The following is a 22,418-nucleotide window of genomic DNA, read 5'->3' as shown; positions in this document are numbered from 1 at the left end:
TCCACATTGTCCATACCCTCCTCTTCCATCTCCTCAAACTCGTCATATGTCATTGTGGGGGGCCGCCGCCGTGGAGTAGAGCTCCCCAGAACAACCTCTGCGCAGCTCACTCCAACGTCGTCTTCCAGAGCTTCTCGGCCGACCTCCTGCAATTGCAACCCCTCCTGCCCAACTTGCTCTGGGATTTGGGTTTCAAAGTCCTCGGACTCGCCTTGTTGTATTTCAGTGCCCGGTGCATTTCCCACAGTTAATGGTTGTGAATCCGGGCACAACATTTCTGGCTGTTCCTCCATTGACCTTTCAAAGGTGGAAGTTTGTTGGCCTGGGAATAGCTCCTGCGAATACCCCATTGTGTCCTGAGGTAATTCATCGGACTGGTTATCTGGCAGTTGTGTGCGTGGTGTCGCTGCCGGTTGTGTCAGCTTTGTGCCCACTGGCTCCTTGTAACTGGCTGAGGACTCGGACCTCGTGCGTGATGTGCTGGTGCTGCTTAACCCACTGCTGGACGCTTGAGAGGTCATCCAAGTAATTATCTGGTCCTGTTCTTTTGGATCTGTGAGGTTTGTTGTCCTGGACAACATGGGCGGTATTGAGTGGGTTTTCTTGGGTGCTCCCCTGTGGCCTGTACGTGAACCGTCAGGGGAAACACCTCTTCCCTTGCCCCTCCCTCTTTCACCGGATTTCTTCCTCATTTCACTTATCCTTAAAGTACACGCTGACTGGCAGCAGTACAGTGGCAGTACAGAAATGCTATACAGTGGTGGGTGAGCGGTGTACCACTATTGCCAGCAGCGACACAGAGCACAATGCTATACAGTGGCGGGTGAGCGGTGTACTACTGTTCCCAGCAGACACAGAGTGGCAGTAAACACAATGCTATATAGTCTGGCTGAGCGGTGTACACAGAGTGGCAGTAAACAATGCTATATAGTCTGGCTGAGCGGTGTACACACAGTGGCAGTAAACAATGCTATATAGTCTGGCTGAGCGGTGTACACACAGTGGCAGTAAACAATGCTATATAGTCTGGCTGAGCCGTGTACACACAGTGGCAGTACACACAATGCTATATAGTCTGGCTGAGCGGTGTATACAGAGTGGCAGTAAACAATGCTATATAGTCTGGCTGAGCGGTGTACACAGAGTGGCAGTACACACAATGCTATATAGTCTGGCTGAGCGGTGTACACACAGTGGCAGTAAACAATGCTATATAGTCTGGCTGAGCGGTGTACACAGAGTGGCAGTACACACAATGCTATATAGTCTGGCTGAGCGTGTACACACAGTGGCAGTAAACAATGCTATATAGTCTGGCTGAGCGGTGTACACAGAGTGGCAGTACACACAATGCTATATAGTCTGGCTGAGCCGTGTACACACAGTGGCAGTAAACAATGCTATATAGTCTGGCTGAGCGGTGTACACACAGTGGCAGTACACAATGCTATATAGTCTGGCTGAGCGGTGTACACAGAGTGGCAGTACACACAATGCTATATAGTCTGGCTGAGCGGTGTACACAGAGTGGCAGTACACACAATGCTATATAGTCTGGCTGAGCGGTGTACACAGAGTGGCAGTACACACAATGCTATATAGTCTGGCTGAGCGGTGTACACAGAGTGGCAGTACACACAATGCTATATAGTCTGGCTGAGCGGTGTACACACAGTGGCAGTAAACAATGCTATATAGTCTGACTGAGCGGTGTACACAGAGTGGCAGTACACACAATGCTATATATTCTGGCTGAGCCGTGTACACACAGTGGCAGTAAACAATGCTATATAGTCTGGCTGAGCGGTGTACACACAGTGGCAGTACACAATGCTATATAGTCTGGCTGAGCGGTGTACACACAGTGGCAGTACACACAATGCTATATAGTCTGGCTGAGTGGTGTACACACAGTGGCAGTAAACAATGCTATATAGTCTGGCTGAGCGGTGTACACAGAGTGGCAGTACAAACAATGCTATATAGTCTGGCTGAGCGGTGTACACACAGTGGCAGTAAACAATGCTATATAGTCTGGCTGAGCGGTGTACACACAGTGGCAGTACACACAATGCTATATAGTCTGGCTGAGCGGTGTACACAGAGTGGCAGTACACACAATGCTATATAGTCTGGCTTAGCGGTGTACACAGAGTGGCAGTACACACAATGCTATATAGTCTGGCTGAGCGGTGTACCCACAGTGGCAGTAAACAATGCTATATAGTCTGACTGAGCGGTGTACACAGAGGGGCAGTACACACAATGCTATATATTCTGGCTGAGCCGTGTACACACAGTGGCAGTAAACAATGCTATATAGTCTGGCTGAGCGGTGTACACACAGTGGCAGTACACAATGCTATATAGTCTGGCTGAGCGGTGTACACAGAGTGGCAGTACACACAATGCTATATAGTCTGGCTGAGCGGTGTACACAGAGTGGCAGTACACACAATGCTATATAGTCTGGCTGAGCGGTGTACACAGAGTGGCAGTACACACAATGCTATATAGTCTGGCTGAGCGGTGTACACACAGTGGCAGTAAACAATGCTATATAGTCTGACTGAGCGGTGTACACAGAGTGGCAGTAAACAATGCTATATAGTCTGGCTGAGCGGTGTACACAGAGTGGCAGTACAAACAATGCTATATAGTCTGGCTGAGCGGTGTACACACAGTGGCAGTAAACAATGCTATATAGTCTGGCTGAGCGGTGTACACACAGTGGCAGTACACACAATGCTATATAGTCTGGCTGAGCGGTGTACACAGAGTGGCAGTACACACAATGCTATATAGTCTGGCTTAGCGGTGTACACAGAGTGGCAGTACACACAATGCTATATAGTCTGGCTGAGCGGTGTACACACAGTGGCAGTAAACAATGCTATATAGTCTGACTGAGCGGTGTACACAGAGGGGCAGTACACACAATGCTATATATTCTGGCTGAGCCGTGTACACACAGTGGCAGTAAACAATGCTATATAGTCTGGCTGAGCGGTGTACACACAGTGGCAGTACACAATGCTATATAGTCTGGCTGAGCGGTGTACACAGAGTGGCAGTACACACAATGCTATATAGTCTGGCTGAGCGGTGTACACAGAGTGGCAGTACACACAATGCTATATAGTCTGGCTGAGCGGTGTACACAGAGTGGCAGTACACACAATGCTATATAGTCTGGCTGAGCGGTGTACACACAGTGGCAGTAAACAATGCTATATAGTCTGACTGAGCGGTGTACACAGAGTGGCAGTACACACAATGCTATATAGTCTGGCTGAGCCGTGTACACACAGTGGCAGTAAACAATGCTATATAGTCTGGCTGAGCGGTGTACACACAGTGGCAGTACACAATGCTATATAGTCTGGCTGAGCGGTGTACACAGAGTGGCAGTACACACAATGCTATATAGTCTGGCTGAGCCGTGTACACACAGTGGCAGTAAACAATGTTATATATAGCGTGGCTGAGCGAGGTACACAGTGGCAGTACACACAATGCTATATAGTCTGGCTGAGTGAGCGGTGTACTACTGTTCCCAGCAGCGACACACAATGACTGGGGGAACCCTGGCTAGCGTGGCTGGAGCGCGAACTACCCTGCCTGCCTACCCAAAGCTAAACCCACAGACAAATGGCGGAGATAATGACGTGGTTCGGGTATTTATTTACCCGAACCACATGACCGTTCGGCCAATCAGAGCGCGTTCGGGCCGAACCACGTGACCCGTTCGGCCAATCAGAGCGCGTTCGGGGTCCGAACCACGTGACCCGTTCGGCCAATCACAGCGCTAGCCGAACGTTCGGGGAACGTTCGGCCATGCGCTCTTAGTTCGGCCATGTGGCCGAACGGTTTGGCCGAGCACCATCAGGTGTTCGGCCGAACTCGAACATCACCCGAACAGGGTGATGTTCTGCAGAACCCGAACAGTGGCAAACACTGTTCGCCCAACACTAGTGTCAGGGCCATGGTCCTGACAGTTTGTCATCTGTGAACCTCATTGCATTGTGGGAAATAAGGGTTTTTTCCAACTGCCAAGCAAAAAGTAGCTCCCTCAGTGCATAGAACTCTCAGTAACGAACATTCCGCACAGTATCCCAGAGAGCCCCAGAGAGCACTACAAAATCAAATATGCAATACATTTTATACAGTTGTGCATATCTAGAGCAAATACTGAATCGACAAAGGAAGGAAAAATCTCACAATGCACCAACTGTATAGAGTAGAAATATAACTTTATTATAATACTCAAAAAATGATAAAATAAACAACAATCACATAGGGAAAAATAGGGAAGGGACAATTAAAAATGACCCTTAAAGTAAGGCGTGGGGTGGCTGATGGAATAGTCACAAAATTATATATATATCAAGGACTAGGTCCATAATAATACATAATCAGTAATCATATCTCCTATAATGCATAAAGTACAAAAACATATAAATACTAGTAGACCCAAGCCCATTTAAAAACGGGCTCTAGGGTATGTTTCTCGCCGGCGCCCGCCGCATGTTACTGCGCAAGTGCGCAAACTTGATGCGTGCACACCTGGCCGCCCGCTCACACGCCCGCCCGGCTCCCTGGCCCCATCGTACTGTCTCTGTGAGGCTGCGCAGTAGCAAAAAGCACGGACCAGCTACACAGAGACAGCACACGCAGGGACACAGGGGTTTTATTATAGATGATAATTCTACAAAAAATCCTAGTGAGAAACACAATCATAAATAAAAACATCAAGAGATATGCCGCAACTGGCCCAAATAGTTACTCCATGTGTTAAAGTGCCAAGTAAAACAGCTGATATATCAAGGTGCTAGTGCAATAAAATCCATTGTGTAAATGGAGACGTGCAGTGTCTTTACTGATAGCAAAACAACCTGTGTCTATAGTCAGTCATTAGTATCAAGAGGACGTGAGCGGGTTGTAAATAAGGTATAACCACCTATTGCCTGTCCTGTACTGAGGGATCACGACCCACAGCCACCCCGCAGGGCTGTTGAACGCCGGCTTCTTCAGATCACCTAGCAGGACTAAGGATGTCACCACCAGTGATACATTTCAGAATGTAAATCAGGAGGAGGAAAGATTTTACAATGGGCAAACGCTGACTAAATATTCTGTAAATGAATATTGTAAACAATAAGCAATTTTACTTACCAGCATATACTCGTATATATGCCAACCAGAATATAAGCCGAAGTACCCACTTTTCCTTCAGAGACCAGGAAAAAGTTATTGACTTGTGTATAGGCCCCCTACCCAGTATAGCCCCCTCCACAGTAGCTAAATGTGCCCCCAGTACAAGTCAGCCCCTCTCCTCATAGCCAGATGGGCATAGCTAGATGGCATCATAGATATGAGACACAGCGATTGCCACATAGGAAGATTCCCCAATCATTGCTAGTGATTATCATAATCAACCAATTGCGATTATGCAAAATTTCACGTAAATTTCCGTAATTATGCCTAAACGTAGTTACAGTTTGTAAATGTAATTGATTTCTTACAGTCATTCGTAATTTTGCATAAATGTTCACGTAATTTTCACGTAATGGGAGCAGTAGCATGTATGGGGGCTTTGCTATTACCTGCCAAAGTCGGCAAAAAAGTACGTGAAATAACACGAAAGTTATGCAAAAAATTACGCGAAATTATGAAATATTACTATTACATGCAAAATTAATGACGATTTTTTCTGAATTTTAGTATCACGATTACGATGCGTAATTGTGAATTTCGATGCAAAATTTCACATATGCAAAATTTTGGCTCACCACTGATCATTGCACTACTGACACGTTGCTTGCACACTCTGCTTCACAAGTCATGGGACACAGGTAGTCTTGAGCAGCGCACTCTGCACACTATGTTGCAGGGGATGGAGGGCACAGACACAGCAGGGTGCAAGTGAATAAGATCAGGATCATTAATGCATGATCCTCCTGTGCCTGTAACGAAACCTTCTCCACCATCCGTTCTGCTCCACTGACTCGCATATAAGCCAAAGGGCGTAACATTTCAGCACATTTTTTGTGCTGAAAAATTAGGCTTATACGCAAGTATATAAGGTATTATGTAATTTTCACTACAGTTCCTCTTTAAGACTTGTCAATGTTCATTCTTACATAGGGATCCTCATTTCCAAACGCCAAGAACAAGAAGATGATGAAGATCATGATTATGATGATAATGATGCCCCATCGGATATTTCTAACCACGGCTACATGTAAGCGTGAAGTATGCATGTTTTGTGTTCGAGGAAGACTGTGTGCTTTTTTTCCTGGTATTGATGGTGATTTATGTTTCCCTATACAGTCAGGTGCTTCCGGATGAACATAGTGCAGAGCCAGAGCCAGTGGTGGCAGGACCCTCATGTGACAATGACAACAGAGGCAGCCTCTCTTCTGGTACTCAACACTTTGTAACAAACCTGTCCTTAAAGGATACCCGAGGTGACATGTGACATGATGAGCTAGACATGTGTATGTGCGGTGCCTAGCACACAAATAACTAGGCTGGCTTCCTTTTTTATTTCTCTGCCTAAAAGAGTTAAACATCAGGTATGCAAGTGACAGTTTCTGTCCAGGTCGGGACCAGGTCCGACTATAGTGTAACTCTCCCTGATAAGGAACTACAGCCATAAAACATTTTCCTGGCAGAAAATAGCTTTGGAGAGCAGGAAAGAGAAAAAAGGATCAATAGTTCATAGATTTTAGCTCTGGCATACTTCAGTGCATGTGTCATTGAGCATAGACAAAGAAACAGTAAAAACTTAAAAAGTAGATTTAAAAATACAATAAAACAATGGGGCATCTAAAAAAAAAAAAAGTAATTTTTACGAAAAGGAGGATACATTGAATTGTTTATCTCATCAGTTTATTTTCACCTCGTGATACCTTTAAACCTGTGTGGCAAAGTAAAGTATAAAAAAGATACTTACCCAAGCTCCACAGTCTTCCCATTTTCTCCTGAACCAATCATGCTTGCGCAGTAGCATGGAGCTGCTTCAGCTTGCAGCACAGGAGAGGCCATACTCAAACATGTGCAGAATTGTATTGATCATACCCGGAAGGGGGGGGGGGGGGGGGTGTTGGAACCATGATAATGTATCCAGGGGGCACACGGCAGCGGTGGTGGCAAAGAGGACACAGAAAGCCTCTAGAGGATCCAGATACTTCCCTCTTTGTAAGCAAGCATCTGTCTTTTGTCTTGCCATCCGCCTCCGTACACGTTGACTTCGACTTCACCAAAACACTTCCTTAGGTTTTGAAGTATCGGTATTCATAATTAAAAATAATATATTTTAAAACACCCTCTGCCCCCCCTTCCCCCCTTCTCCCTTTCTCTCTAATCCCTCTCTTTCTATACCCTTTCCTTTCCTTTTTCCCCACCCCCTTCTCTCTCTCCCACTCCTATTCCTTCTCATTACCCCGCTACAGCCCCATCTCTCTCAATCACTTCCTCCCCATTACTTCGTTATACCCCTGACCCACTTCATTTTATTTTCTCGGCCCCTCCCCCCTACTCCCTCACTACGCCTCCAAAAACCACAATGAATCTTTTGTAAAGCGCTTTTCTCCCGTAGGGCCTAAAGCACAAAAGCTTGTCTCAGATTAGTGCATAGTGATGTGTACAGGAGGCTTTTCAGTTTTGGGGTAATCGTATCCAGGGTTGGAGCTGTCTTGATTAAGTATGGTAAGACATTCTAAAGGGTAGGGACAGCATGACAAAAAGCTCTAGCTCCAAAGGTTTTTAGTTGAACTCTGATGGTGGTCAAGTTATTGTATCCTTTTGATCTGAGGTTGCGAGAGGTGACAGGAAGGCAGTGTAGTGAGCAAAGGATTGCTGTTACAGTATGTGGCAATGGCGGGGTTGACTTGTTAACAGTAGTGTTGCTTAAAACTGGGAGATACCCGAATATCTCCCAGTGAACCTGTGCGGGTGGGCGGGGTGGTCAATCTTACCTGTCTGACGTCTTCTTTGTCCATCCCTCGGCACCTCCCACGATGCGCTCCATGCGCGTCACGTGATTACAAACACTTCCTCCTTCAACCCGGAAGGAGGAAGTGTTTGTAATCACGTGACCGCCGCTTGGAGCGCATCGTGGGAGGTGCCGAGGGATGGACAAAGAAGACGTCAGACAGGTAAGATTGACCACCCCGCCCACCCGCACAGGTTTACTGGGAGATATACGGATAGAACTATCCGGATGTCTCCCGTTCTGGATTTGAGCAGCCCTTGTTAACTGCCTTGTGGCAGCATTCAGTACTAGCTGAAGGCGGTGTAAGATTTTGTTTGGAAGGCCTGCATAGAGGGCATTGCAATAGTCCACCCACTCCCTTCTTTTTCTCTTTCCTCCCCTATCTCTGTACCTCCTATTCTCTTTCCTACCCTTCGCTATTTTGATCTCTCTCACTCCCACCACATTGTCTCTCTTTCCTCCTTGTCACTTTTTGTTTTTCACTCTCCCCCTCTTTTTCCCTTAGGTTGGGTGCACACATAACAGAGCATGAAAGGTTGCGTTTTCAGTCATGTGCAGATTTTTTGTGTGTGTTTTTAGTGCCTTTGCATTTTTTCCCCCCATATGCGTTTTTCTAGTGTTTTGCGTGTGTTTTTACGTTTACGGTTTGCATATGCGTTTTGTATGTGTTTTCCATGCGTTTTTCAATTGCCTTTTATGCAAATCACTAGGAAGACAACAGGAAGTGAAAATACATCAGAAAACAATATAAAAATGCATGAAAAACGCATACAAAATGCAATACATTGCATACCCATTGATTTTCATTATGTGAGTTTTTGATGCGTTTTTGAATATTATGCAACAAAACCAGTGTTTTTAAAATCGCATGTTTCAAAACGCATATGCTTTTTTATATGCGTTTTTTAGATGCGTTTTTTCAAGTGGCCCATAGACTTCCATTAACGGCAAAAACGCAGCGTTTTCCGCAACGCTAGCGTTTCTGCTAAGTATGCATCTAGCCTTTCTCTCCTTTTCCACTACCCTGCATATTTCTATCTAGCTCTTAACCTTTTTACGACCGCGTCATGCCGATGGGCATGAACGCGGTGGCTCCCCCAGGACCACCTAACGCCGATGGGTGTCAAGTCCTGGGGGCGTGTTTTGCAGGAGATCGCGCACGAGCTCCGCTACGTCATCAGTTTCCCAGCGGCAATCGCCGCTAGGAGACTGTTAGACGGCGAAACATTGTACAGCACTGTACTGTGATATTTATATTGTACAGCGCTGCGGTCTAAGGCAGCGCTCTACTGGGGACAGCCGTGTCACTTGGCTGTCCCCTGTGGAGGCACAAAAGCGATCAGCTCTCATAGGCTGATGTCTATGACAGCCAATCGCTGTCATTGGCTAGTGGGGGGAGGGAGAGCAGGGATAGGAAAAAAATAAGTAAAAAAATAGTAAAATTTATTGGAAAAAAAGTTATAATAAAAAATGAATAAACATCCCTGCAGCAATCAGAACCCACCAACAGAAAGCTCTAATTAATATATCCTTTCTCTTTTTGGCAGTGACTTTGGATTATGTCAATGTGGGCCCGCCTCCTGAGCTGAAAGGTAAGAGACCTGGCCAGTGGCGCAACTACAATTCATGGGGCTCCCAGTAAAACTCTGATGCCCCCTCCCCATTCACACGCCCTCCTTTGCCTCCCCTTGGTGCCCTCCACAGCCTGGGGGCCCATCTCACAATGGTCATAAAACAAGTGTGGCCATCGTGATCTTCACACCAATAACAAGTGTAACCACAAAGCACCTGATCTGAAGGATAGTCCCCTGTATCCGAGGAAGGGGAGGTCAGTATTTAGGCCCCCCCCACAGGGCTCCCCTGCAGGGGGCTGATCCCCCTCTAGTCACGCCCCTGGGCCTGGCATATATAATGGAACGTCTGCATGGTTGTAATTGCATTAGAGCACCATAGCTCACAACACCTGAGGAACAATCACTATCTTATAGTGTGAGCTGGAGCATGTGTGTTGTGTCCAGCAGTGGCGTAGCATTGGGGATAGCAGCCATAGCGTTGCTACGGGGCCCCGCGGCAGCGCTACGTCACAGGGGGCCCGCAGCTGCCTGAGGACTTTTTTTTTTTTTTTTCTTTTTTTTTTCGCCGGCCGTCCGGTCGGGCGGGGCCCCCTCCCTCACCGCCAACCCCCCCCCCCGCCTCACCTGGGGTCCCCCCTCCTTTAATCAGCGGCGAGAGAGGGATATACAGAAAGCTCCAGCAGGGGTAATCAGCCGCTAGAGGTCCAGCTGCCTCCGGGCTACGCTGTCTCCCTCTGTATTGCTGCTCGCACCACTTCCTGGTTTTTTGCGAGCAGCAATACAGAGAAGACACCGTAGGAGGCAGCTGAACCTCTAGTGGCTGATTACCCCGCTGGAGCTTCCTGTATATGCCTCTCTCGCCGCTGATGGAAGGAGGGGGGATCCCAGGTGAGGCAGGGGGGATAGGAGCCGGGCCCCTACCCCACTAACTACACGGCTACCTCCCCTCCCACCTGGCTACCTAACTGGCCACCCTCCTACCCGGCTACCTAACTTCCCACTCCCACCCGGCTACCTAACTGCCCACTCTCCCACCCGGCTACCTAACTGCCCACCACCTAACTGCCCACCCTCCCACCCGGCTACCTAACTGCCTACCCTCCCACCCGGCTACCTAACTGCCCACCCTCTCACCCGGCTATCTAACTGCCCACCCTCCCACCCGGCTATCTAACTGCCCACCCTCCCACCCGGCTACCTAACTGGCCACCCTCCCACCCGGCTACCTAACTGCCCACTACCTAACTGCCCACCCTCCCACCCGGCAACCTAACTGCCCACCCGGCAACCTAACTGCCCACCCCACCCTCCCACCCGGTAACATAACTGCCCACTACCTAACTGGCCACCCTCCCACCCGGCTACCTAATTGGCCACCCTCCCACCCGTTTACCTAATTGCCCACCCTTGCCCACCCGGCTACCTAACTGCCCACTCTCCCACCCGGCTATCTAGCTGCCCACTACCTAACTGCCCACCCAGCTACCTAACTGCCCACCCTCCCACCCGGCTACCTAACAGCCCACTCTCCCACCCGGCTACCTAACTGCCCACTACCTAACTGGACACCCTCCCACCCGGCTACCTAACTGCCCACCCTCCCACCTGGCTACCTAACTGCCCACTCTCCCACCCGGCAACCTAACTGCCCACTACCTAACTGGCCACCCTCCCACCCGGCTACCTAATTGGCCACCCTCCCACCCGTTTACCTAATTGCCCACCCTTGAGGCTACCTAACTGCCCACTCTCCCACCCGGCTACCTAGCTGCCCACTACCTAACTGCCCACCCTCCCACCTGGCTACCTACCTGCCCACATAGCTACCTACCTGCCCACCCAGCTACCTAACTGCCCACCCTGCCACCCGGCTACCTAACTCCCCACCCGGCTACCTAACTGCCCACCCTTCTACCTAACTTCCCACCCGGCTACCTAACTGCCCACCCGGCTACCTAACTGCCTACCCTCCCACCCAGCTACCTAACTGCCTACCCAGTGCAGTGCCGCCTGCACCACAAATAGTGTACCAACCTGCCCAACCACCCTCTCTCCAGGTAATTAATGTTAGCCCACTATAGACCTAACTACATATACTGTATTTTGTGGGGAAATCTGGCGACAATCTGATTGCATTTTGTGGGGAAATTTGGCGACAATCTGGTTGCATTTTGTTGGGAAATCTGCTGACAATCTGGTTGCATATTGTAGGGAAATCTGCTGACAATCTGGTTGCATATTGTAGGGAAATCTGCCGACAATCTGGTTGCATATTGTGGGGAAATCTGCCGACAATCTGGTTGCATTTTGTGTGGAAATCTGCCGACAATCTGGTTGCATATTGTGGGGAAATCTGCCGACAATCTGGTTGCATATTGTGGGGCAATCTGCCGACAATCTGGTTGCATATTGTGGGGAAATCTGCCGACAATCTGGTTGCATGTTGTGTGGAAATCTGCCGACAATCTGGTTGCATATTGTGGGGCAATCTGCCGACAATCTGGTTGCATATTGTGGGGAAATCTGCCGACAATCTGGTTGCATATTGTGTGGAAATCTGCCGACAATCTGGTTGCATGTTGTGTGGAAATCTGCCGACAATCTGGTTGCATTTTGTGTGTAAATCTGCCGACAATCTGGTTGCATATTGTGGGGAAATCTGCCGACAATCTGGTTGCATATTGTGTGGAAATCTGCCGACAATCTGGTTGCATGTTGTGTGGAAATCTGCCGACAATCTGGTTGCATTTTGTGTGTAAATCTGCCGACAATCTGGTTGCATTTTGTGTGGAAATTTGCCGTTAATCTGGTTGCATATTGTAGGGAAATCTGCTGACAATCTGGTTGCATATTGTAGGGAAATCTGCCGACAATCTGGTTGCATATTGTGGGGAAATCTGCCGACAATCTGGTTGCATTTTGTGGGGAAATCTGCCGACAATCTGGTTGCATATTGTGGGGAAATCTGCTGACAATCTGGTTGCATATTGTGGGGCAATCTGCTGACAATCTGGTTGCATATTGTGGGGCAATCTGCCGACAATCTGGTTGCATATCGTGGGGAAATCTGCCTACAATCTGGTTGCATTTTGTGTGGAAATCTGCCGACAATCTGGTTGCATTTTGTGTGGAAATCTGCCGACAATCTGGTTGCATTTTGTGTGTAAATCTGCCGACAATCTGGTTGCATTTTGTGTGGAAATCTGCAGACAATCTGGTTGCATTTTGTGTGGAAATCTGCCGACAATCTGGCTGCATTTTGTGTGGAAATCTGCAGACAATCTGGTTGCATATTGTAGGGAAATCAGATTTCCCCACAAAATGTTTGGGTGGGAGGTCCGAGGTTCGTGGGGTTGGAAGGTCGTGTGGGGCATAATTTTTTTTTGCTATGGGGCCCAGTCATTTCTAGCTACGCCCCTGGTGTCCAGTAATCAAGGAGAAAGGCTACCTGAATCTCCGTTTACTTACAAGTTTCAGCAGCTCTCTACATAAAGTAGTTCTTTCCTCTTTGTCTCCAGCATTGATAAACAGGAACCAACAACCCTCAGCAGTACAGATCACCTTATAAGAAATACAAGGTGCACAGTGCCATCTACAGGCTAAATGTATGAACATCACAAACTGAGCTCCAGATTTCGAAGAAAAGCAACAATCACTGTTTCATGTACTGCTAACTCAATACCATTCATTCATGCAAATTTTGACATACAAAGGATAAATGGCAGGAATAGGCAAGTAAAGCTCTAACTAATTAATACCAGTGCACAAAGGGGTGAAAGTGCTATACTACTTGCAAGAAATATTGCACAAATCAAATACATTGGCCACTATCATTCATACAGCCATCTGCATCATACACAATCATACCACCTCTACTCAAGTGCCTACTGCAGCACTGCAGGAGTTGGGTAATAAAATATTTGTAGTTTAGATTAGTGTTGGGCGAACACCTGGATGTTCGGGTTCGGGCCGAACAGGCCGAACATGGGCCAGATGTTCGGCATGTTCGGCCCGAACGCCGAACTCAATGGGAGTCAATGGGACCCCCGAACATGCCCATTTTGGGGGCCCTATGGGGTCGCAGGCATAAGGGGGGAGCATGCCCCGGTCGCGGGGGGGGTCGGAAATTCCCCCCACCCCCTCCGCTAGCGCTCCCCCCTCTGCCCGCTTCTCCATACAAAAAGTTTGAAACAAGTTCAATAGTACCTGGGCTGGTGGCACTGGCTGGCAGTGGAGTGAGGAGGAGGAGGAGTCCGAGTAGCAGAGTGACGTTGAGGCCGGGCAGCGGGCGGTTCAGCGCTAGTACCCTTGTGGTACTTCCGCCCTTTCTCTGACCTCACGTCCTCTGCGTGATGACGCATACGAGGGTACGCGTGATGCGTACCCTCGTATGCAGAGGACGTGAGGTCAGAGAAAGGGCGGAAGTACCACAAGGGTACTAGCGCTGAACCGCCCGCTGCCCGGCCTCAACGTCACTCTGCTACTCGGACTCCTCCTCACTCCACTGCCAGCCAGTGCCACCAGCCCAGGTACTATTGAACTTGTTTCAAACTTTTTGTATGGGGAAGCGGGCAGAGGGGGGAGCGCTAGCGGAGGGGGTGGGGGGAATTTCCGACCCCCCCCCGCGATCGGGGCATGCTCCCCCCTTATGCCTGCGACCCCATAGGGGGCATAGGGGGGCAGTATTCGGCCGAACAGGGCCCTGTTCGGCCGAACAGGGGCCCTGTTCGGCCATGTTCGGCCATGCATTCTGCAGTTCGGGCGAACCCCGAACAGTTTGGCCGAACACCACCAGGTGTTCGGCCGAACTCGAACATCACCCGAACAGGGTGATGTTCTGCAGAACCCGAACAGTGGCGAACACTGTTCGCCCAACACTAGTTTAGATTACCTATATTTTACTATGCAGTACCCATTCTTGCTTGAACCCCCCACCCCACCCACATTATGGCTTATCCTACTCCCCACCTAATGCCTAACCCTAATCCCCCATCGAATGCCTAACCCCCAGTAAGTGCCTAAAAAGAACCCCCCACCTAACTCTAACACCCCCTTCCCCCAGTAGGTGCCTAAGACGAACCTCGTAACCCCGGTGCCTAAACAACCGATAGTTGTAGACGATCATCTATGGTTGGCCACAACTATTAATTACTATTTAATAGCTGAGGCATGTATTAGACACCGGTTGATCGCTGTGCCCAATTGACCTGACCGGTTTTCACTCACCCAGCTCCAAATTTCTCCCCAGCAACCTTATAGGCCCTGATCCTCTAGACAAACATTCTGATCAATCACAGGATTTTACTAGTAAAAAAAAAAAACAATCATTTAGGCCCTCGGTCAATGTCATTTCTGATTGGGTATTATTGTTGAACTGGGTCACTATTGAATTGCGGACGGCACCAAACGAGGGCGGTGTATTGCGAGCCCCAGTTTCTTACCCTCCCTCTCACATGGGGGCCTACCTCCAATGCTGATGTTTTTGAGTCCACACTTATTATGGGTGGGGTGAGTCAAGGTGGACACTTTCTTATGGGGGTCATGGTGGCCACACTTGTTATAGGGCCCTCTAGCTGTGGAGGTCACAACAGGTGGAGAGGTAAGATAGTATGATTTTAGTGGTGGGACTATGGAAGTTATACTGGGGGGGTCCTGCATCTTGTAGTTACACCTCACTGGTAAGGACGTGACTTGTGGGACTTCCGCGTGACTTTAACAGTAAAAGAGTATAATTTTTTTGTGTTTTTTAAGTTGTTTCAGAAGCTCGAGATGACAATTACGTCAATGTGGGAGAATCCAGTGAGTCAAAAGGTACGTTTTTAACATTTTTACTAGAACCAGTGTCTCCACAGCACCTTTGGTAACCTTGCTAGATATACAATTGCTCACTAGAAGAAGAGAAAACTGCATATGAATTATGCTCACAAACATCTTGCCCTGGTTAAACTTTTCTTGTTTGTCTTCTCCACCACAAGAGAGCTTGGAGTATGTGAATGTGGATGACCCAGTAAAGCCTGCCAGAGTCATCAATATCGGTGAGTCTTATACATTTATTAAGTAGTCTCCTTTCTCCTGGCCACAATCGTAGAACCAGAGCCGTGACAAGGTCCTCCAGCACCCAAGGCTGAGACACCAAAGTGTGCCCCTCCATCCCTCCCACCCCAGCCATCACACACTGATTGCTATTAGACTAAGAGGCGCCCCAGGGCCCCCAACACCTTAATCTCTAGTTATCTGCCTTTCAATCACTGACAATGACATGTATCCCCTTCTTATCCTAAGTTCAGAGTTAGAAAGTTTGTAAGAACTTTGTACTTGCACATAACTTACACCCTTTATTTGGCATTGCGTTTCTTTCATTTCAGACAGTGACGATGACGACATCCCGGACTATGAAAATCTGCAGGATGGTTGTAAAGGTAAGATGAATCGTTGTGCAATATGCTGTGATGCTACTTGACATTGGAACAACGTACATGTATTGGTACATTCCCCGAGATGGTCAGAAATGCCCATTTCCGTTTCTGCAGGAATTCTGATATCCGATTTTCCGTCTTTACGATTTTCAGTTTTTCTGATTTTCTGTTTTTCCAATTCCTGATTTATGAGGAGTATTTTATTAGTCACTTTTTGCATCAGAGAAAGCGGGGAAAAAAAATCAGAACGACGGCACCCCATGTTGTCTTACTTTGTACAGCGCCATGGAATATATTGGAACTTTATCAATCAATAATAATAATAACAACGGAAATCGGAAAAACTGAAAATCAGTTTTTATGATTGGTCTAAAATTAAAACTTTGCAAAAACATTTTGCATTCTCTGATTGTTCCAATGCTTCCGAGTTCTGGGGTTGGCCTAAATTTATGGCAAATCGGATTTCCGCGGAATTCCGATTTCTGTTCTCCGATTTCCAAATTCCGATCAGAAGTGCGGAAATTTCAATTCCCGAAGAGTCCGAATGAACATCCCTACATTCCACCCTTCCCTTGTGCCCACACAAAGGCGCAACAGCATTAGTAAATATAAAACTGGTTCTTGTGCTACCCTGCAGTAACTATGCATGTGGAGTGGGGCACTGTTGGGGCTACATGGCTGTACTGGAAGGAGGTGGAGATCATGGCACTGTGGGGAGAAAATGGCAGTGCCAAGAGGGAGAGGGGCACTCCTGTGGCTGCATAGCTATATGGGGAGAGAGAAGCTTGGACATAGGGGTGGGATGGCCTGTCTAAGTTCTTCTGAGGACCCCATGAATTGTTGTCATGCCTCGGGCCAGAGGAAAAAGTGTTGAAAAGTTAGAGAGATAGCTGCTGTGTGGTTGTAGCCATGAGAGCCAGAACTTCTAATTTCAGAGATTGACAGACACACCTGTAACGGCAATCCCATCACCTCTCCTGCCTTAAATCCCCCTCCTCCACGTTTGGTCAGCGAGGATGCAGCAGGGAGTACGGAGGAAGATGTGTCAATCATTTATGGTTGTAAATTTGTGGCCTAAGTTTTCTCTTAGGTGATAGTTTAGCACCTTAAAGTGAATGGGAACCACATTTAAAAAAAATGAGACAGATACTTACCCAAGGAGAGGGAAGGCTCTGGGTCCTATAGAGCCTTCCGGCTCCTCTTCTGGTCCCCTCGTTCCAGTGCTGGCTCGCCCAGTAGCAGTATTTGACTAAATCAGTCAAATACTGCTTTACCCGGCTGAAGGAGGCTTCAGAAGTCTTCAGGGAGCCCGAGTGCTCCTGAAGAAGGGCGGCCCTGTACTGCACCTGCGCAAGCATGCTCTCTGGCACGCTCACGCCTGTGCAGTATGGAGCCGCACGTCTTCGGGAGGACACGGCTTCCGAAGACTTCCAAATACCCTTTCGGCGGGGGATTGAAATGGGGGGGGGGGGGGGCAGCACAGGATAGAGAGCACCGAGAGAGGAGACGGAAGGCTCTATACGACCCAGAGCCTTCCCTCTCCTTAGGTAAGTATTTGCTTCATTTTTTTTTTTTAAATACGAAAGAATGTAGAAAATATTTACATTTTGCAAAAATAGTTAATTTTACCACAAAAGTGTACCAAAAAAAAGCCAAAAATCCCAAACATATTACAAAATGATTTCCAATGGCATTTTCACTTGTAAGTCAAATTTTACATTATTTTTGTGAAAATTAATGCGAAACGAATATTGGCATCTTCGCTCGTCACCGCTTATTAATAAAACACCATTTGAGCCACCATCAAGAAAGATAATACTCAGAATAAATTTGTAGGTTTTCATCTACTGATTGGTACTTAATTAGAGAAAATGAAAAATGATTTCCTGGTAGAAAACTTAGGAGAAAAAAATTAAATAAGGGCTACTGGCCCATATGCATTATACTTTTTCTCGTGAGTTATCTCCCAGGAGATATTTTCACACTTGGGGCCATATGCAATGCGCGCGCCGCGCCGAAAAAATGTGGTGTCTGCAGCGCGCGCGGAAAATGGGCGTGGCCATGACATTCTATGGGCAGAGCTAACGTAATGATGCAACAGCGAGGCATAAGAAAGCAGTGTTTACGCCGTGATGTGGTCAAACGTGGATTCACATCATAGGTGTGCAGAAACTGTGTGATGCTATTTAATAGTATGCCATAACCCCAAAGCAGCAAACACAGCCAACTATGACCATTAAATAATAAATGCAGCAACAGTTACCCCAGACACCACAAAATAAACGCAATGGGCAACATTTCAGCACAAAATAAACACATTGCGGGCAACATGTCAGCATAAAATAAACGCAATGGGGGCAAACATGTCAGTACAAAATAAACGCAATGGGGGCAAACATGTCAGTACAAAATAAACGCACTGCGGGCAAACATGTCAGTACAAAATAAACGCACTGCGGGCAAACATGTCAGTACAAAATAAACGCACTGCGGGCAAACATGTCAGTACAAGATAAACGCACTGCGGGCAAACATGTCAGTACAAGATAAACGCACTGCGGGCAAACATGTCAGTACAAGATAAACGCACTGCGGGCAAACATGTCAGTACAAGATAAACGCACTGCGGGCAAACATGTCAGTACAAGATAAACGCAATGCGGGCAAACATGACAGTACAAAATGAACACAATTTGGGCAAACATGTCAGTACAAAATGAACACAATTTGGGCAAACACTTCACCTGCAAGAAAAAGCATTTACTCACCTGGCAGAAGACGTCCCCTCACGCAGCCGGCCTCTGGTGTGTGCAGCTCCCCCTGGCCTGGACGATCTTCAATCTCCCGCTCAGCCTCTCACAGGCAGAGCAGGGCTACGGCAAGATGGCGTCCGGAGGCGGAGCCCTGTACTGGAGACAAATAGTCTCCAATACAGGGCTCCGCCTCCGGACGCCATCTTCCCGTAGCCCTGCTCTGCCTGTGCCTGCCGGAGGACAATGCAGGCTGGAGCGGGGCTGCGGGGAATGAACTAGTGCAGCGTCTAGTAGACGCTGCGGCAAGTTCATTGTACGGTGGCCAGAGTCCCGAGGCCGGGACGTCCCGCTGCTAAAAGCGGGACGTTTCCCGGGACCTCATGCAGCCTGGGACAGCGCCCCCCGAAGGCGGGACGCGTCCCGGGTAAAGCGGGACGTATGGTCATCGTACTTTAGGCGTGAAGAGGGGCCTTTCACAAGCGTGCTAACAGTTAGCACCGCTTTGTGAATCAAGCCCCTTGTCATAAAATGCTTTTTAAGCCAGCAGCAAGCAAGAAAGTACTCGAAATAATCTTGATAGTACATTTTTAGCAACTTTTGGGTACTTTTTCAATTGTAAAATGCTGAAAAGTTATTTTAACCCTAGGAGATAACTTAGGGGAAAAAGTGAATTGCATATGGCCCCCTGTGTCTGATGCCATATGGGCCCACATGCAATTCACTTTTTCTCCTGAGTTTTCTCCTAAGAGTTAATTTTTCATCTTAAATTTCAAATAACTTTTTAGCACTTTGCCATGGAAAAAGTACCCAAAAATAGGTGAAAATTACTGTAAAAATTATTTTGAGCGTTTGTTTGCTTGCTGGTGGTTTAAAGGGCATTTCATTTTAAGTTGTGGAAATATCACCTGGGAGAAAACTCAGGTGAAAAAGTGAATTGCATATGGGCCAAAGTGAGAAACTTTTATTTTACAGTCACCAAATTCTTTTTAGTTAGCCAATAAATGGTATCATCCTGATTTAAAACTTCTTGCAAGTTCTGTGTGGTGAGTGATCAATGAAGCCCCCGCTTAACTGAAAACTGAACAAGTCATATTCACAGAGTTATCCTAATGATGCTCTGAATTACCACCTTTTGAAGGGTATTCAATTCAGAAAGTTCAGAAACCCATTGGGTTTGATTCACAAAGACAAATAGCATGCCTTATCCAAGTTAACACATCTTATCCGAGTTAACACGCCTTATTAAAGTTAACACACCTTATCAGAATAGCACAGCGAGCGCTACAAACGTATGCCCGCTAATTGGCAATGACCAGAGCTCCACTCATGCTGCTCTGAGCCCCTGAGGGTTCATAATGCGCGCTATGCTACTCAGATAAGGTGTGTTAACTTTGATAAGGCGTGTAATCTCTGATCAAATGTGTTAACTAAGATAAGGCGTGTTCTCTGATAAGGCGTGCTATCTCTGATCAGATGTGTTAACTAATATAAGGTGTGTTCTCTGATAAGGCGTGTTATCTCTGATCAGATGTGTTAACTAAGATAAGGTGTGTTCTCTGATAAGGCGTGTTATCTCTGATCAGATGTGTTAACTAAGATAAGGTGTGTTCTCTGATAAGGCGTGTTATCTCTGATCAGATGTGTTAACTAAGATAAGGCGTGTTCTCTGATAAGGCGTGTTATCTCTGATCAGATGTGTTAACTAAGATAAGGCGTGTTATCTCTGATAAGGTGTGTTAACTCGGAAAAGTCATGCTATTTATCTTAGTAAATCAAACCCATTGTGTAGATATTTTTCACTGCAACTGTATACAGAATTAGGACCGCTAGTGCCTGAGTAGCTTCCTGTGGGCAGATTGTGGGTTTATGGTTGTTCAAAACCTATTTCCTGCAGACCATTAGTCTACATTCCTAAGTAGAGAACACGTTCTATTGTCATTTACTTTATGCTGTTAAAAAGACCTGAGTTCTAAATTACTAACATATACTGTATAAAAGGTAAATGGTGTGCGTCGTTGGGACTGACAGGCATTGCTTACCTTTGGTTGCTGCTTCCTAGCCCTCATCTATATACACACTCCACCACCTTCTTCAGCCAGATCTGCATCTGCAGCAGTTTCAAGATCCTGTGGTGGTGGTTTTGTTTGTTCCTGGCCACTGCAATGTGTGCCGGGAGATGAAGTCCTTCAAAGTGAGTGCATCTCCTGGCTGAGAAATACAGCGATGTCCCCGTTATCCGGAACTCAGTCCGCCGGAAGTCTCACCTAACTGGCATACCTGAGGAGATAATGGGGACTATGATTTAGGGGTTATGCAGGGCAGAAAAATATTCACGATTTTCCAGCATGGTCTCCTAACCCTTCTGCAGCTCCTAGCCGCTTGGTGCCGGCGTGTCATGTGACCTGCCGAGCCATACCCTCAATGCCGGGCCGAGGCAGAGGCGAGTGAGGCTCCAGCCTCAGGGCGCAGTGTAGGAGGGGCGCACAACTCACTCAGCTATCATTCCCCTATTGTGTTAGAAGCAGAGAGAAATAAGAAAAGGGGATACATGGCAGTGACTGCAAGCCAGATAACTAGAGATTAAGGTTTTCGAGGTCCTGAGGCGCCTCTTAGTCTATTAGCAATCAGTGTGTGACGGCTGGGGTGGGAGGGATGGTGGGGCGCACTTTGGTGTCTCAGCCTTGGGTGCTGGAGGACCTTGTCCTGGCTCTGCATTTACTGAGGACGCCGGACAGCCACTAGCAGCTACAGGAAGGTAAGAAAACTGCATCAGGACACTTGTTGAGTATTTTATGCTGCACAGGAGGGGAAGTTTGTGCTTTTTCGACTGGTTGCTCAAGCAACCGGCAAGCATATTTCCGGTATCAGGCGATGCCGGGTACTGGGGACTTTGCTGTACTCACATTTAAGGACTATGTGACCTGTCGGGCATTGTGGCAGGCAGGGGCGTTGCTAGCCCCAATGATCCGTGGCAGGTGCCCCGGACCTATTCTGAGGTGCCCCGGATGTCCCCGAGGCAGAGTCAGGCAGCTGTACTAAACTCTACCCAGCACACCCCCATTGAAGCACCACAACACCCAGCACACCCCCCATTGAAGCACCACAGCACCCAGCATACCCCCCCACTGTTGCACCACATCTCCCAGCATGCCCTTATTAAGGCACCACAGCTCCCAGGATATCGCCATAGAGACACCACATCTCTTAGACTGCTGTTAAGTTCATGTACATGTTGTTCCATCCATGATCACACCCACATTCTGGTGCATGGACACACCCATTATTAAACTGCAGTGCCCAAAAGGGTCCCGAATCGCTTAAGGTGGCCATACACTTATAGATTTGCAGCAGATTCGACCATCAGATAGATTTCTGTCAGATGCCTATCAATTCGAATCTGAGAGGAATCTATCTGATGTGTGCCACACACTAGGAACAGATTTCCAATAGATGTTGGAATTAAATTCTAAATGCATTACTGGACCATTAGATCCAATGCAACTCTATGGGCCATCGATCTGCTGGCAGCAGCAGATCAACCTAGATTTTCCATCCTGTCAGATAGATCAAATCCATCGAAATCAATCAAAATCGGCTGCAAATCAATCGATCTGGGAATATGACAGAATCAATGTCTGATCGATCGATTCTATAGAATCGATCGATGGCTGAAATC

General features: G+C 47.5%; 1 protein-coding gene across 1 annotated transcript in view; it reads left to right on the top strand.

Moving 5' to 3' along the window:
* LOC137525468 (E3 ubiquitin-protein ligase TRIM58-like) overlaps positions 1-22,418 on the top strand; it is a 115,509-nt gene that overhangs the window by 89,913 nt on the left and 3,178 nt on the right. Inside the window, exons 8-13 of the mRNA XM_068246568.1 lie at positions 6,148-6,244; positions 6,334-6,425; positions 9,547-9,591; positions 15,325-15,384; positions 15,549-15,608; positions 15,939-15,992. Of these exons, the coding sequence (XP_068102669.1) occupies positions 6,148-6,244; positions 6,334-6,425; positions 9,547-9,591; positions 15,325-15,384; positions 15,549-15,608; positions 15,939-15,992 (408 nt within the window). The remainder of the gene's footprint in view (positions 1-6,147; positions 6,245-6,333; positions 6,426-9,546; positions 9,592-15,324; positions 15,385-15,548; positions 15,609-15,938; positions 15,993-22,418) is intronic.

The sequence above is a fragment of the Hyperolius riggenbachi genome, chromosome 7, assembly GCF_040937935.1.
Source record: "Hyperolius riggenbachi isolate aHypRig1 chromosome 7, aHypRig1.pri, whole genome shotgun sequence".
NCBI lineage: Eukaryota > Metazoa > Chordata > Amphibia > Anura > Hyperoliidae > Hyperolius > Hyperolius riggenbachi.
The sequence above is the reverse complement of the archived record's forward strand: the minus strand, read 5'-3'. Positions and strand labels throughout refer to the sequence as shown.